General features: G+C 45.1%; 1 protein-coding gene across 1 annotated transcript in view; it reads left to right on the forward strand.

Annotated features, from left to right (window-relative positions):
• Positions 1-11,939, forward strand: part of LOC147634542 (peroxisome biogenesis factor 10-like) — a 102,580-nt gene extending 90,641 nt beyond the window's left edge. Inside the window, exons 5-12 of the mRNA XM_086803622.1 lie at positions 6,386-6,480; positions 6,600-6,768; positions 6,860-6,929; positions 7,193-7,271; positions 10,721-10,854; positions 10,985-11,088; positions 11,234-11,307; positions 11,637-11,939. Coding sequence (XP_086659748.1) covers positions 6,386-6,480; positions 6,600-6,768; positions 6,860-6,929; positions 7,193-7,271; positions 10,721-10,854; positions 10,985-11,088; positions 11,234-11,307; positions 11,637-11,739 — 828 coding nt within the window. The 3' untranslated portion in view covers positions 11,740-11,939. The remainder of the gene's footprint in view (positions 1-6,385; positions 6,481-6,599; positions 6,769-6,859; positions 6,930-7,192; positions 7,272-10,720; positions 10,855-10,984; positions 11,089-11,233; positions 11,308-11,636) is intronic.
• Positions 11,940-16,966: the final 5,027 nt, after the last annotated feature.

Raw genomic sequence — 16,966 nt, forward strand, 5'->3', positions numbered from 1 at the left:
TCCAGCACCCAGAAAAACGCCGCCTGCACCTGTACGTGCTGTATCTGACTGCCCGTACACAGTACGGCAGTCGTACAGTAGGGTATGGGCTGGAAAACAGTCTGTACAGCCTGTACAGGTCTCCTGCGCAGAGTTTCCAGCAGCTGTCCTGTGCGCCGCCAGCAACAGAGGAGAAAGAGAGAGAGAGAGAGTGCCCAGTTCTGGCCGTACAGTGCTGTACGGCTGGTTCTACTGAGAAAAACAGCTACCAAACTGGTCTTCAGCAGTCGCCTCCTCCTTCTTGAGCTTTTCCACGCTAGTTCACAAGCGCATGAGGGAAACTCCCCTTTTACTACACGACTCCCCAAAAAGGGAAGAGAGAGAGGGAAGAGAGAGAAAACTCCTTCTCAATTTAATCCCTAGGGCCCCAACTTAATAAGTTCCTAGGGCCACTAAGGCCTAGGGGCAAACTTCAATAAACATTAAAACTTAATGTTTTTAGTTTCCCCCTTCACACCTAGGGATGTCCACACATCATAAACACTGTCCGGGCACCCCCCATGTGAATCATAAAATATTCTGACCCTGCAACCACCATGCCCACACTTGTCCTGCTCCATTTTCACAGGGCCATGACATACCCCCCTCTTGAAAGATGGCAAGCGTCCTCGATTGCATTCTGGTGATGCATCAAAATATCCAAAGTGAAATATACAATATGGCAAGATCAGCGTCCCAATCTCTCTGAGCCATACACATGTTTTGAACCACCTGTGAGTAACGCATTAGCTGTCATAGCATTCTCAATCATCTGTGACATGTTCGTTACTCTTGTCTTTATACAGTAATCTCGTACCTCCTTGGGCAGCCCACAACAATACTTCTCTACCTGCTCAGATAATGGCACGGCACGATAAGAAGTGACTGGGAGTAGAGCTTCCCAAAACTTCTTGTTATAATCCTCCAAACTATCACACTTTGAAGCATCCAGCTTGTGCCATGCGGTCATAACATCCACCTCAAATGTAGATGTGAGCCATACGGAAGAGAAAACCTGTTTGAATTGGACCCATGTGGTGGGTGCTATGCCCTGCAAAAGAAGAGTAGACCACCACTGCAAAGCATTGCCCTTGAGAAAAGTGGCAGCTTTCCTCACCTTAGAGGACTCTGTGTAATTCCCACCAGAAAAAGCAGCATCAAACTGCTGTAAAAAGGTAAGTGCCTTCAATTTATCCTTGGCTCCACTGAAAGTGTCAAACTTCACTGCAGCTCCCCCTTCCTTGTAATCCTTCGCCTTTCCCATAGGCGTTAGATTATCATATGGAAGTGGTTTCGTGAGATTGCTGCCCCCAACATTCATACCCATCATTGGGTCAACATTTCCCATTCCAACACCAGGCATACCATACATCCCAGCCATGTTTCCAAACATTCCATGCTGCATACCTGGCTGCATGCCACCAAACATATTGCCTTGCATCCCAGGTTGCATGCTTCCAAACACATTTCCTTGCATACCGGACTGCATACCACCATACATATTCCCTTGCATGCCAGGCTGAAAATTGGCTCCAAAAGGCCCATACATACCCATGCCTCCCTGAGGATAACCCCCAGTCATGGATTGAAACACCGAGCCACCACCAAAGTACCCTGGATGCATGTTCTGCTGAGGAATAGGTGGCTGTCCATAGAAGGAACTCTGTGGGTTAGCACCAAAAGCATGCTGCATATTCGGAAACTGTGCAGGAGATGGATCCTGTGGAGTGGTACCACTATGACCTTGAGAAAGATTCTTCGAACGAACCTTCTTCTTCTTTTTCTGGGGCTCTGTGCGGGGCTCTGAGCGAGATCTCAAAAATTCAGCAAATCTCTCACTCTGTGTGAGCTGCATAAAAGTATCCATAACACTAGCCAAGCGATCTTTGAACCGAGCATCATCATCCTCTTTACCATGCACATCTTCTGGCTGTGTTACAACCTCATAAGGCTCAACATCTGCAGCCTGTTCCCCTGCAAAAATATCCTCAGATACATCTCTTTCAGGAGAAGTCTCTTGCTCTTCTTCTTCTTGATAGAAGTACTCTTCCTCTGTATCAGACATGATTGCTGAATTTTCAGCAATGGCTTTCTCCAAAGCAACCACGAGCTCACCCCCTTCAGAAAGTTGATGATTGGTCCCGGCAACGGAACCTTGAAACCGGCCTCTGATAGAAAAACCAGAGTGCGGTAGGAGCAATCACCCGTCCACTTGTAGTCTAGATGAGAAACAAAACACAGATTGGGGCTAGAGTGCCCAAATCTGAAAACACAGCGACACCTGTTGGCCCCAAAGCTTGGCGCCCCTTGCGGTATTTCTTTATTCCATTAAAATAATATGTATGGCTGAGTACAACACAAAAACCAGCCAAGAGTTTACACCTGTAAGTCCAATCTGACTGCCCACAAATCCTTCTCAGCACAGAGGATCTATGCACACAGATCTGTGTCCTCAAGCAACACACTGTGCCTCCCTCTGATCAGCCAAGTTCACAAAGCAGGCCAGCCATGGGCATACATCTGGCATAACTCAAGAGCATGATACATCTTCTCAGCTCAAACACACATATGCTGTTCAATCCCTGTCTTAATCCCTTGTCAATCTGCCATACTCCTCCTCTCACAAGGAGCCAGATAATACATACCTGTAGCAGACATCAAGCAATAGAAAGAGAGACAGATGAACAGAGTCAAGGCTTACCGAGTTCAGCTCGTGAAACAACACTGGAGGAAGCAACAGCACTAATCTGTGCCTGCAGGCACTTGAATCCACAACCTTGCTTCACACGTGTGCTTGCACTTGCCTGTATCTTCCTCCTGATGCTCACTCCTATGCTGCCCTTGTAAAATACAGATCTGAAAATCAGCACAGTACCCGTCTGTACCGCCTCGGGATACGTGCCAGGCGTTGTACTAGCATAAACAGCCTGCTGTCCACTTCTGTACCAGCCTGAATCAGCATACACAGGTCTGTCCAGCACCCAGAAAAACGCCGCCTGCACCTGTACGTGCTGTATCTGACTGCCCGTACACAGTACGGCAGTCGTACAGTAGGGTATGGGCTGGAAAACAGTCTGTACAGCCTGTACAGGTCTCCTGCGCAGAGTTTCCAGCAGCTGTCCTGTGCGCCGCCAGCAACAGAGGAGAAAGAGAGAGAGAGAGAGTGCCCAGTTCTGGCCGTACAGTGCTGTACGGCTGGTTCTACTGAGAAAAACAGCTACCAAACTGGTCTTCAGCAGTCGCCTCCTCCTTCTTGAGCTTTTCCACGCTAGTTCACAAGCGCATGAGGGAAACTCCCCTTTTACTACACGACTCCCCAAAAAGGGAAGAGAGAGAGGGAAGAGAGAGAAAACTCCTTCTCAATTTAATCCCTAGGGCCCCAACTTAATAAGTTCCTAGGGCCACTAAGGCCTAGGGGCAAACTTCAATAAACATTAAAACTTAATGTTTTTAGTTTCCCCCTTCACACCTAGGGATGTCCACACATCATAAACACTGTCCGGGCACCCCCCATGTGAATCATAAAATATTCTGACCCTGCAACCACCATGCCCACACTTGTCCTGCTCCATTTTCACAGGGCCATGACACGAGATGGCCCATCTCCCGACATGTGTAACACTGGCCGGGGAGGCCCGAATACTCCACGCGCTGTATCATATGACCTCCAGAAAGACAAGGGAGAAGGATCGTCTTCGGGAGGGACTCCGGTGACGGAACCACAACCCGAATGGCCGGGAGTCCTGCTGCCCGAGCAATCACTGAAGCCGCTGTCTGAGGCGTCTCCACCACCTGCCCGAACGCCTTGCCAATGGATGACAAGAGGGGCAAGTACTCCCTACGGAGTCCAGGAAAGCAGATAGTGACGGGGAAACCTGTCGCGCCTGCTAGCGGGTCAGAAGCGGGGTCGAAACCATGAGTCCATCGCGCCAGGAACGCCCGGGATGAGCGGAGGGCAATGGGGCTCCGAGCCAGCACCATCTGAGCTGCCTGTGGGGACTCGAAATCCACCTGGTAGTAGCCACGTCCCAAAAAATCTACGCTGACGATCTTGGCGGGCACGCCAACAAGGCTGCCTTGCAGAAGGTCGCGAAGCTCTCTCCGCATCGGACGGCTACCCACTATCTTGCAGACCAAGGAGGAGGCCTCAAGAGCGGAAACTGTGGAAACAAACAACTGAAGATCTTCAGCTGTGAACTCCAGACGGAGACCGGAATCGGCAGGGTTAGTCGGAGCGGCTTCCATGGAGTCCTCCAAAGGGAAAAAGCCAGAAACCGGGGTCACCAACGGGAGGGACACAGCCCTGCGAGGAAAAAGGAGGCGGAGGGCTACAGGATGGGGGGGGGGGGGGGGGGGGGGGGGGGGGGGGGGGGGGGGGCGCTATGGCGGGGAGAGAAGAGAGGCGGAAGGGAGGAGAGAGACGGCGGAGGGGCGAGAGGAGGGGGAGAAGGAAGGGAGGAGAGAGAAGGCGGAGGGGGGAGACGGAAGGGAGGAGAGAGAAGGCGGAGGGGGGAGAGGAGGCGGGGGAGAGAAGAGAGGCGGGGGAGAAGGAGGCGAAGGGGGTTAGAGAAGCGGAGGAAAAGATGACGGGGGAAGGAAGCAAGCGGCGGGGGGAATGGCTGGGCCGGCAGCGTGGAAGGTGGCGAAGGAAGAGAAGGCGGGGGGAAAGAAGGCGGAAACGAGGAGGGAGGCGGGGGAGGACGTGAGGCAGAAGACGGGGGAGAGAAGGCGCAATGCAGGCGGACTGGCGGGGGGGAGAGGGGGGCGCGATGGCGAGAAGCAGCGGGGGGGGGAGAAGCGGAGCTCGCAGGCGATTCACAGCAGTCGAATCTCTACAGAGGCATTCTTCTAAGTGTATATGTATTACTTTGACAAGTGGCTAATTTAAGTGTTTAATTGCATTAATGGTTAAGTGTTTTGTGAAATCTTTGCCCACTCGAAGTTACTTTGGTATTTGAGCTTTGGCTCTTTCTCACTTATGGAAACAGACAAGCATCATGAGAATGAGCAGAAGAATGTTTGGCTTATGGATATATGTATTTGTGTAATCTATTTTGGAAGCACAGACTTCGCCTTTGTGCTTGGACGAGTTAATTGGTACTTTTCCATTGGTGTTTGTTTTGTGTTTAGCAAATATGCATTTTGAATAAGTGTTTATCCTTGTATGTATATACAAGGAGAAGGGTGAATTGTTTGCCTTGAGTTGTTTTTAGAGAAACATTGTCAATGGTTGAAAAGCGTGGTATCTATGGAATACATGATTATCATATGGATTTATGGCTCCCTTTACTGAGATGTATTTGATTCATGGAGGTGTGTGGTCAGAGTATCAACACAGAGTGCAAGTGGTAAGAGTGGACATGATCCCACGTTGGCAGGGGACTTATGTCTACGCCAAGGGTCATGTGGACTAACACCTTGTTGGCAAGGGAACTTATGTCTATGCCAAGTGTTAGTAGATTGGAATCTGGTATACTGGGGACTGGATGGTAGCGCTTAGATCCAATGGATGTTCTACATCCATGTGCACGGTCAATTGGTCTTCTATTTCTCATCCTGGTGTTCACATATGTAAGCATGGAAGCAAGTGGAGAGTAGCATGCGTTTGATGTGGCACTCGGGATTGGGGAATGAGGGATTGCTCCTTGGAGTTGGTGGATTAGACACCAACACTTCTTTGTTTGGATATACTTTTGGAGTATGGATAGAGAGATTTGATTTGGATATTTGTATTTTAGTCTCGGCCATTTATTTGGGCCATGGTTATGATATGTGGACTTATGTGGCTGATTTGTCTCGCCCATTTATTTGGGACATGATTTTGATATTGGTATTATTGGGACTTATTTAGTCTCACCCATTTATTTAGGACATGGACTCTTTTAGTTATATTGGATTTATGAGACTGTCTTGTCTCGCCCACTTGATGGGACATGATTATATCTTGGATAGATGGCTCGAAGCTTAAAGTTGCGGACAACTTTCAAGAAGCTTGGGAGCGGGTGTCACGAGCCCGGATATCCGTTAATTTCATCATATTACTTTTTGCCAAGTGCTGACCTGATGAGCTTTTTTATTGGTAAATTTGGTAAAGAAAGAGGATTATAAGTGGCCTTTTGAATGGCTGGGGTAATGTGAGAGGCTTTACATAAAGCCACTTCAAGGCTGGAAACACAATCACCCTGCTTGTGGGGCAGATAGGGAGTTGGGACGGGCAATATGGGTGGCCATGATTGCTCCTTGGCTGATCAAGGGACGATTCTGTATCCAGCCTTATCTCAAGAAGGAAGACTGTTTTTTCAGTGTGTTTCCTAAAGTGGAGCAAATTGTCTTGGGATGTAAATCTTTTGATACATTTTGTACACAGGTGGCCGGCCAATCAGGCCTGCCTTTGAATCCAGCAAGGCGCACACTGCTTGTATTGCTTCAGACAGCTGTACCTTATCTAGCAGAGCGACTGAGGTACACCTCTACATTTTCCAAATCAGCACAAATCATTGTAATGATGGGATTTTTTCTATCTAGCGTATGAGATGCCACAAGCCTCTCTTTGGTTTGATTTGTGCTATCTGTATTTACAGACGAGAGATCTCACAAGCAAGTCAGCAAACTATTGCACTTCAATTTTCAGACACGGATGCCTCATCAGCAGAAATACCCAACAGCAACCTTGTTGCGGTAGAGCCATCTAGGTGTCTGTGGCAACGGATACAACGGATGCGGCAACTAGCACTTCAGCACTGGCCTGTGGTAGGCTTAAATTCAGGGCTTATTAAAAAAATAATTAGGTTCTTTTTAATGTTGTTTTAGAGAGATAAGAGGTTTTTGTTTACCATGGCAGGTGCTCCCATCTATCAAGGAAGCTCTGGTGTTGTTAACTCGGGCCAATTTGATGCTTTTCTATTTCAAAGGTATGCTATTTCCCTATACACACGACGGTCTGTTTGAGAATTCCTTTTTTTTTTGGGGGGGGGGGGGGGGGGGGGGGGGGTTGGGGGGACACCAAAAAGTACGTAAGATAGCACCTGGGTTCATCAATGTAAGGGGTTCTATAAATACTTTTTTTAAAAATAAATTGACAGGAAATATGTTTATGTACATGGTATTTTTATGTGATTTTGGGAAAATCACACAAGCTACTTAATGCTGTAAAGTGAAATTTTGGAATTTGCAGGGATTTATTATGATGTAGCAAAACGTGTGGCAGGCATTCAGTATGCCTTGCTGACGAAACCGCCTCAGCAAAGGACCAGGTTAGTTAACTACTACTGTGCAGGAAGTTGTAGAGGTAAAAGCATGAATTGTGAGAACTTCCATTAGGAGTGCATTTACCTTGACTTGTGATATGAATCCTACCATAGGCATTTGACTCCCCCCCCCTTCTTTCCCCACCATTGCTCCTGCACGCGCCGTTTGCCCACCCCCACCCTTCACACAGTTTGTGCCCCCTTCGTCAGCCCCCTCTGTCTGCCCAGTCTGATGCTGGGGCCTGGGCAGTGATGTTGGGTTGGACTATGAGCCTGTTACCATTCAACGTGTTGTGTTGTTTTATGATGTCACGTGTGTAGGCGTAAGTCTTGCTTGTGCATTCACCATGGAGTCATTAGAGTGGTTTTGATTCCAGGGTAATGGAACCTTGAAACATGTGGTTGAAGACCAAGTGACCCTGCCATGTTGCCGCTTAACATGGTGGTCTTATCCTCTTTATCCGCCCTTTTTTGTCCCCGCTTGTCACCATCTCCTATTTTTATGGCTGGACATGTATATGGGACTATGGATGGTACTCATGAGGAGTCTATGACATGTATGGGTTTGCTCAAGATGGGCGGTGCCCATGAGTGCCTCTTTATGACATGTATGGGTTTCTTGCGCCTGTTTATGGCAGCTTGTGGATCCAAGTGTCCGGGATCCTAGTTTCTCGTGCCGGTTTTTGGCCAGTTTGTGGATCCGAGTGTCCAGGATCCGAGTGGCTGCTAATGGCCATTGTGTGGATCTGAGTGCCCGAGGTCCCAGTTTTGCGCTTTTCGATGTGCTGGACTTGTGCCCAGAAATGCCAGTGCTGTACTTGTTCCATATCCGGGAGATTTGCTCATACCAAAGTGCACATGCATACGTGTTTGCATGTTTGAAACTGTTTTCATGTGTTCGCCTGCTATGAATGTCCCGTTCACGGGCTTGGGACGCCTACCTGTGAACGGTGTGATTGCCCTGTATTGTGATGTGTTTTGTGGCCTGTGAATAGGTGGTAAGTGCACTCTAAAACTCTTGTATTAAGTTTATTAAAATGCTTTGTAATGTTTATAACCTTTGCAAGTTCACATTCATTTAAAATGAGTGGACAATTTTATGAAGTACCCGGGGCCCAACTTGGTGGGCACTTGGCTTGGGCACCCTGGTGGCCACTATGTGTGGGGGTGGCACCGCATAAGTGGGGTGACCACCCATGTGGCCAATGTTTGGTGTGTGCAACTCATTTTCACCTTCCCTGCAACAAATCGTCATTCTCAAGCTCTTCATCAATTTTGCTCTCTACAAGTGCTACACTTATCCAGTCGCGATTCTGAGCACATAGCCGTAATCAGCAGGTAAGGGTGACCATCTCCTACATTCCGTATGCAAAGATTCAGCTGGCGCTGATACAATTGTACGACCAGCCATGTCAGCAGGCCGTATCCTGTACGGGGACCTGTTTTGTTGCTGGCCACCTGTCATTTAGGTGCTGAGTACTGTTTTGCTGCTGTCCGGGTGGCGTACGTGCCTGTGGGCACGCTCGTGACCAACAAATTGCTCCCGTCACACAACGACATCATCGACAACGTCACGGCTGCTTGAGATCGTGCCCGAAAGTGTCCACCAGTGCCAGTTCTCCGTATTTCAACATTCCTGCATAGTGAGAGAGCAAGCCAGGCACTAGTACAGGCACACCAGTGTCGTGTGTGGACTCGGAACACCAGGGACGCGTTTGCATCTCTCCAATGATTGTTGAAAGTCTACATCGACAAATTCTTCTCTGACAACTTTGTTTGGTATTTGTATTCATTCTTTGTCTATGCCAAATCTGGCTTTCATAGAACATTGTACAAATAAAATACTCCAATAATATACTTGGTATTGGGGGGGGGGGGGAGGTTGCGATTCCCGGCCTCACTGCGGAGTACTTCTGGAAATATATTTTGTGTTGTTTCCATTTACTTAAGTGTTTAAGTGACTACTATTTACGAGATGGTGCCCAATACGTGCTCACACCTAGCGGGGGTGAATTATAGTACTTGCTGCTTATTCTGGATGATCAGACCTACCTTGGGACAGGTGCTTGAGCCCCCGCCTTGTCCTCGTCAACCCCCCCCCCCCCCCCCCCCCCCCCCCCCAAAAAAAAAGAAAAAAAACCCTCCCCAAGGCCCTTCCACTTTCCCTCCTGTGGTGCCCTCAATCCCAGGAGAAGCGAGACCACGAGTTGTAGACTTGTAGATCCCCCAAGGATATACCCTAAAATAGAGGCTCAACACAACATAAAAGGGAGCAGGCAATCTCACCACCCAACCACGGTCCGCATCCGCAGACCTCCCTTGAGATCCATGCTAGTCAACTAGTGCCTGCCCGTACAGGCCCTCGACAAGACTATTTGTTATCCCATGTCCATGGTGGGAGTATGACAACTCTTGGTTCAAGCACATACCAATTGTCAAGTCATAATGATAATAACCCATAAGTCACTTATATATTGACTACTGTTGCTATAAATAACTATCCAGTCATAATATCTAGTATCCATGGAATTACTGATAATCAACCCTAGCCACCTATATCAGCCTCTTCCTAGATTAGGCCCTAATACTGAGGATTAGTATTAGGTACATAACAAGACTGTTGGTGGTCACAACCGCCAATGCGATGAGGGCCAGCACCAACGCTCACAACAACCCCCTCTCCCCCTGGGCCCCAAAAGGGCCCATGCCTCGAGGCAATGGTCACATTAGAGAACTGTTATGAGCCGTTAGCCTTGGAGGTCTCTCCGTAGCTGCCTTAGGATCGATTCCCCAAGTTTCCCTTGGGTCTTTGAAGATGGTAATATAACACTCTCTCTCTCTCTCTCTCTATATATATATATATGTATATATGTATATATATATATATATGTGTGCATGTGTGCGCGTGTGCGCTGTGTGTGTGTGTGTGTGTGTGTGAATGGCTCTTGGGGGGGTGAGGCTGGCATCCAGCTCCTCAAGGTTGTGCTAGGGTGGGGGTACGAAGGCTGGCTCATTGCTCAGAGTCCTGGGGCGCGGGGGGGTCTATTAGACCAAAAATAGTACAAGGGTTTCATGGAAAAGACTAAAAGAAATTAAAAAATTCATATGAGACACGCATGCATGCATGCACACGTGTGTGTGTGTGTATGAGAGAGAGAGAGAGAGAGACTAGTGGGTGGGGGGTTTGGTTTGGGTGCGTTTAAGACTAGTACTAGCTTCAACATCTCTTATTAGGGACTAAGAAAAAGGGTAAATCCTTTCTTGGTTAACTGGCCGTTCTAGAGGGATGCTACATCTTTTATCTAGGAGTTTTTCCAAGTTTTTTTTTTTTTTGGTTGTTCTTAGACAACTTGTTTGAATATAATCAGATTCTAGTATTCTTATGTTCTTATCTTCATTACTTCATGTATTAAGAAATTCGGGTTCCTTGCCATGGACATTGGTATGATTTATAGGTACCACATGCTTGGAGTCTTTCTATTGATCCAGCTATGCGTGACTGGGAGCAATTGGTTGCGGCAGAATGTAATTTCTGTTTTGACAACTTCTATGCAACCACATTCAATGGGTCACTCCGTCACGCAATCAGGTGAGTGCTTGTTTTAATGTCGTCATAGCTTCAAGCTGGCAACAACTCCAATGTGTTCATATTCAAGGGTGCAAACTTTTAGTGTTATCATGCATGTCTTTGAAACAAAGTAGTGTCTACAAATTCGTAGGCCGACAAGGCATTCCAATTCTAGATGAAGACCAAAAACCCATCAGTGAAGCGTATTGGCTACATAAATCTGACTTTGCAACAGCTAGCAGAAGTGCTCTGGAGGTAAGGGTTGACAGATGGTAACCTCAGAACAAATTATTGTTTACTTCAAGTCAAAGATGCTGTTTTTTGTTTGGAATAAAAAGCATAAAACTATTATTATCCTGTTTGGGTAGAATTTCATTTCATGCTATTGGTGGTTGGGCAGGGAAGTAAGTGTACACTTTGCTTGGGTCCAATGAAATGGCCAACTGCTACTCCTTGTGGTCATGTATTTTGCTGGTAACCCCTTTATTCTCTATACAAATCTTGTGCGTGTACAAGGTCATCCATATATTTTCATGTTAGACTACATAATCATGGAAATGCGTTTTTGGTGCATGCAAGTATGTTGATTTTGTGCACTAAGCCTCATCTTTTTCGAAATGTGCTGCTCCTTGTGGTCATGTATTTTGCTGGTAACCCCTTTCCTATCTATACAACTCTTGGGCGTGTACAATAATCATGGAAATGTGTCTTTGGTGCATGCAAGTTTGTTGATTTTGTGCACTAAGCCCCATCTTTTTTGAAATGTTTACATGATGCTTTTGTCTTCTTGGCTGCTTTTGCAGGGATTGTGCAGCAGAATGTTGCAATCAGAAGCCTGAATGCCCCTTGTGCCGTTCACATATGACACATTCTGAATTGGTCCCCATTTACAATGCAGATTTCTGACGTACATCCAAAGAGAGGCATTTCATGGGTTGTCAAGTTGAGCAAGTAAGAGGAGAATCCAATGTACTCTAAATTTAACATCTACAGGAATTTTGGTCCTCTCAAACATTATCCCCACAAAGCAAGCATATGAGTTGTGGTTACATCATGTATCCACCACCTAATACATCTTACGAAATAGGGAATTCATTTTGGTAAAATGTGGTGATGATCCTGGTATAGCGAGTGCATTGGTTTTATTCATTTGTTAGGGTGTTAGATAATGTCTTAGATGCTATGCTATTCAAAGCTTTATATATTTTCATATCCATCAACCTTGCCTTTTGCAAATGGTTTCTCAAGGAAATCAGCATGGCAAAGCAAGGCAAGACATGCCGAGTTAAAGAGTAGCATTCTTTAGAAGAGGTGACACCTAATGGTGTTTAAAAAGTGGCAGCCATGTCCAATGTTAGAAGAGCATGTTATTAATGACGAAGCGGAGTCGTCACTACGATAAGTGTATTTCTCTTTCTGCAAGATTCAAAGTGATAGAAATGTTCTTTCTCGTGTTATATGGAATGCATTTTCTATCCAAGTTGTGAAGCTCAACACTTTCTTTGCTCTATCCAACTCCATAATAGCAATTAGGAGCTCAGCAGCTCCAAGTCATGTCATTGCTAAGTAGCCTGCCACTGTTACATATCTACGAGGTCGCCACCAACACACAGCCCACATAGTTGTGGCTACACAACTAGATCAGAGCAAGTACCAAAAAAACCTTCTCTCTAAGGTTTTACTTCACAACTCAAGATGCTATTGATATAAGCAATAGAACACGCCAAAGAAGTTGAGTTTTGTGGTTGCTTTGACAACACCAAGGAAACCTCCCCACAACTTGCTCAAACGAGGTAATTCTATTTGCTAGAGCAAATCACATGGCTAAAGTATAGGTTTGCAAACTTGAAGATTCAGTTGCAACCTTTTGGAGAACTACCGAAGAAATTATCACCAAGGCAAGAGAAGGGGATGAAGGAAAATATACACGAGATAATAGTTCTGATGACGGGGTGGTCAAAAAAGACTTGAAAGAATAGTTCCATTAGTAGGGTAGTCAAAAAAGACTTGAAAGAAAAAATCAAGTCAAAACTCAAAGCTGAAGGCAAAGAAAGTGAATTGAGGTAGTCAAAGGCCCTTTAGATTTGGGTAGGTGGGGATAAGGAGGGATACTTGGATGTTAAGGAAGGATGCCTAGATGTTTAACTATGTTAAGCTACAGAAAATGATCAACTGAAAGCTACTACGTGCCACTAAACTCTCATGACAAAGTAATCAAGCACTAATGGGTCAAACGATCATGTGTGTGAATACATATGCATTATATAGGTGTATGTGTGTGTGTGTGTGAGTGTGGAACCACAGCTACAACCACCACCACCATCACTGCGACGCAAGCGTCTACTACCGTTGGAGAAATAGCCCGAGGGTGGGGTGTGAGTAGGGGATGGCACGGGTGTGCTGCGGTGGGCCACTCAGCTTGTCTTGGGTGAAGTAGACTTGAGCCATGGCTTGTTGCTCGGGAGTGGCTTGTGCAATGAAAGAGAAAAATTGGTCGGTGCTCATAACACATGGAGTAGGAGGGACGGTTGGTTGGGGGGTAATGCAGGGGATTATTTTCGGACTATATCCCTCATCCATGACTACATACATGTATGCATGAACATGGATTAGGGTTTGTGTATGTGCCTCTATAACATGACATGCAAGGACATGTGGCCATATATTTGTAAAAAGAAGTAATGAAAGAAAGCATAAGATTAGAGGGCTTACCTCTAATAGCGGATGGGGAAAGCTGTAGAGTACCTGCAAATAAAGCATGATTAGGGAGAGTTAAAGAGGGCTTGATATGAAAAAATTAAGTAAATAAATAAAGATTAGGAAGAGCTAGGAAGGGCTTCCCTTTGAAAGAAGTAGATGGTTGTGAGAGAAAACCTGTAAAAAAACTCCCAGAAAATTTGCATAACAAAATCAAGAAAATAAAGCATGATCAGGAAGAGATAAAGAGGGCTTGATATGAAAAAGTTAAGCAAATAAACAAAGATTAAAGAGAGCTAAGAAGGGCTTACCTTTGCAAGAAGCAAAGTAGATGGTTGTGAGCAATTTGTACATGATTGTAGAAAAAAGAGAAAAAATAGCATGTTGTAGAAGCTCAGAGGTGAGAAGGAAGGGTACGGGGGGTGAAGGAAGGGTGTGGAGAAGGAAGAGTGTTGGGAGGAGTTGCGGCGTCAACTCACCTTCACCCAAAACTTCTAAAGAGTTGTAAGAAAAACGAACCAGTATGTAGGTTTCGGGTACTATAAATTTTAACGCCATCAAAAAAAGCGTCGAAAATATTGTTGATAACTGTGTTGGTAAAAACGTTGGTAATAGCGTCAATAAAAACATTGGTAAAAACGTCGAAAAAAACATCCATATGATTTATTTGGACTCTTTTATACATTTTTTACGACGGTTTTTCCAATGACTATAAGGACGACGGGGATTATATATTAATAAACTTTTGAAATTCAAATGTGTTTCGCACCCCAACACCTTTTTCACTTGATTGTGAACTTTGTTTGGTCGAATAGATTGGTACCTAATATATAAAAGGCCATTCTCCCCTCCCAAAAAAACACAAATTAGGCCATTCATACCTCCCAAATCAATCATGGACCGCGAAAACACTACTGCAAACACGTCATCTCGTCCGAATGATGAGGAGAAAATGCTTGTGCCCTTGCAACCGATGCAAGTACCAAATCTCTCACAATGACGAAGAATTTGCAGCGACCATGTAAGATTGAATGGTATATTTTCGATTGAGTGTCTAAATGCCTTACTTGGTGTTGTGAATATGCGCCCTCGCAATGATGAACTAATCGACTGCTTGAACCTTCGACCCAAGCAGAGTAGACGGGCAACAACACAAGCAAGTACTACTCAGCCTCATGTTGAACACAAAACTATGGTGGATTCTTTGGCGTCTTGGATCAAGACATGGATGATATGATAGACGCCCTACATGACACAGGGAATATTGAGCGAGAAATAATACACGAAATGGGCTGTGTCCATCAACACATGGAATAGGCCTCGAGAGAAGAGCAAGAATTACGTAGGTTGGCTCGTATGCCTCTTTATCATGGTGCACATGTATCTGTTTTGCACACATGCCTTGCAATGCTAAACTTACAATCAATATTTAAATGGTCTGATACTAGCGTATCAAAACTTTTTCCGTAAGTACTTATCACCCTTTCCATTTTTATCTCTTTATTTTACCTTTTGTAATCATCATGGCCAATATGACAGGCCATTGAGAGATCAAATATTTCCCAAGGGCAACGAGATGCCTACGGACCGTATGCATGAAAAATCCATCTTGCAATCCATTGGTATGGACTACAATTCTTATCATGCTTGTCCAAATGATTGTGTTCTCTATCGGCATGAGCATGCATGTATTGCACAATGTTTATGGTGTGGAGAATCCAGATATAGGAAAGATTTCCAAGGATAAAGGATTCATGTAAAAGTACTCAAGAACTTCCCTATCATTCCTACAAAAGTACTTAGGCACTTCCCTATCATTCCACAGATTCAAACAATGTTCAAGTGTAAATCCATAGTGTCTATGATGTCTTGTCGTCGAACCACTAGATCTACGGATGATGTTATGCGTGTGCCCGTTGATTTCCCTGCATGGAGACACATTAAAGAGAAGTGGCTAGACTTTAACGACGAGGAGCCTCGCAACATTCACCTCGGACTAGCTATGGATGGTGTGAACCCAATTGGTCATTAAAGTTCAACATGGAGCACATGGCCCGTTTGTCTTGTGAACTACAATCTTTCACCGTGGTTAGCAATAAAGAAGGGGCATCTTTTTCTCTCGTTTGATAGTGCCTGCTGGGAGGTATAAAGTAGCCAAAATGGATGTGTACTTAGCCCTATTAATAGAGGAGCTACAGAGATTATGGGAAGGAATTGATGTTCACGACATGTCAAAGAGGTTTGGACAAAGGGATTTCTCTTACGAGGAATACTAATGTGGACTATGCATGATTGGCTAGGCTATGGAGAATGCAGTGGTAAGCTATTTTGCCATTATCCATGCTCATATCTATAATGTTTATATAATATTAATTGTTTTAATATAGGACTATCAATCTCTGGATACAATGCATGTCCTTTGTGTGGGCCTAGACTAGAAGCTCGCCATCCAAGATGCTTGAGAAAAATGGTGTATGAGGGTCACAAGAAGTATCTGCCAGAGGACCATGAGCTACGTGAGGGCTTTTTGGGTTGGCCTCCTCGTAAACTAAAGGCAAGCGATTGGAAGAGAGTGTGGGAGAACAACAAAGGTTTTCCACCCTCCGAAATGAAACGGTTGTCCATCTTCTACCATATTGGGACAATCTTCTAGTTGAACCATTTGATTGACCCTATGCATATTTTTAAAAATATAGCCATGGTGCTTTGGAAGACTATTAATGGGGCCAAAGGAAGGATTTACAAATAAGTGATCATTGCAACACTTATGGCCACGAACGAGCCACGAACCAAAGCTAATGATAAGCTGCTACTACCTAAAGCTCCTTGGGTATTGATGAAAGAAGAGGAAGCTTAAGTTAAGAAGTGCATTTGGGAGTTTCATACTTCAACTGGATGTATGCACTGCCTAAAGGGGCCGTTTACAAAGGATGACGAGCTCTCCGGTTTGAAATCACATGATTAGCACAAGTTCTCCGGTTTGAAATCACATGATTATCACAAGTTCTTAAAATGTGTCTTTCCTGTGGCCATAAAGGGTTGCAAATGTTAAGAAAAATTAATGCAAGAAAGCACGGCTAGTGCAAATGATCTAAATACGGATGTGAACACGCTTGATTACTTTGGAACCATCCAAGATATCATCAAGGTTGACTTTAGAAAGTTTTATATGTTTATCTTCGATGTTAAGTGGTTCAAGGTAGTCACAATAGGAGCACATGAGACGATACGAAGAGACAAATCCGGATTAGTTCAAGTGGACTCCACAAAGATATGGATAGAACAAAAGGACACATTTGCACTACCGGAGTATTGTGAGCAAGTGATCTTTAAGGAGGACCCAAGAAATCGTCGTCGATGGTGGCTTGTAATCCAAGTATTACCATGCAGTAAAAGAATAAAAGGAGACATGAAAATAGTAGAAGATGAAGCAAAG

Source organism: Cibotium barometz, chromosome 10 (genome assembly GCF_041138505.1).
Source record: "Cibotium barometz isolate CiBa-2024 chromosome 10, ASM4113850v1, whole genome shotgun sequence".
NCBI lineage: Eukaryota > Viridiplantae > Streptophyta > Polypodiopsida > Cyatheales > Cibotiaceae > Cibotium > Cibotium barometz.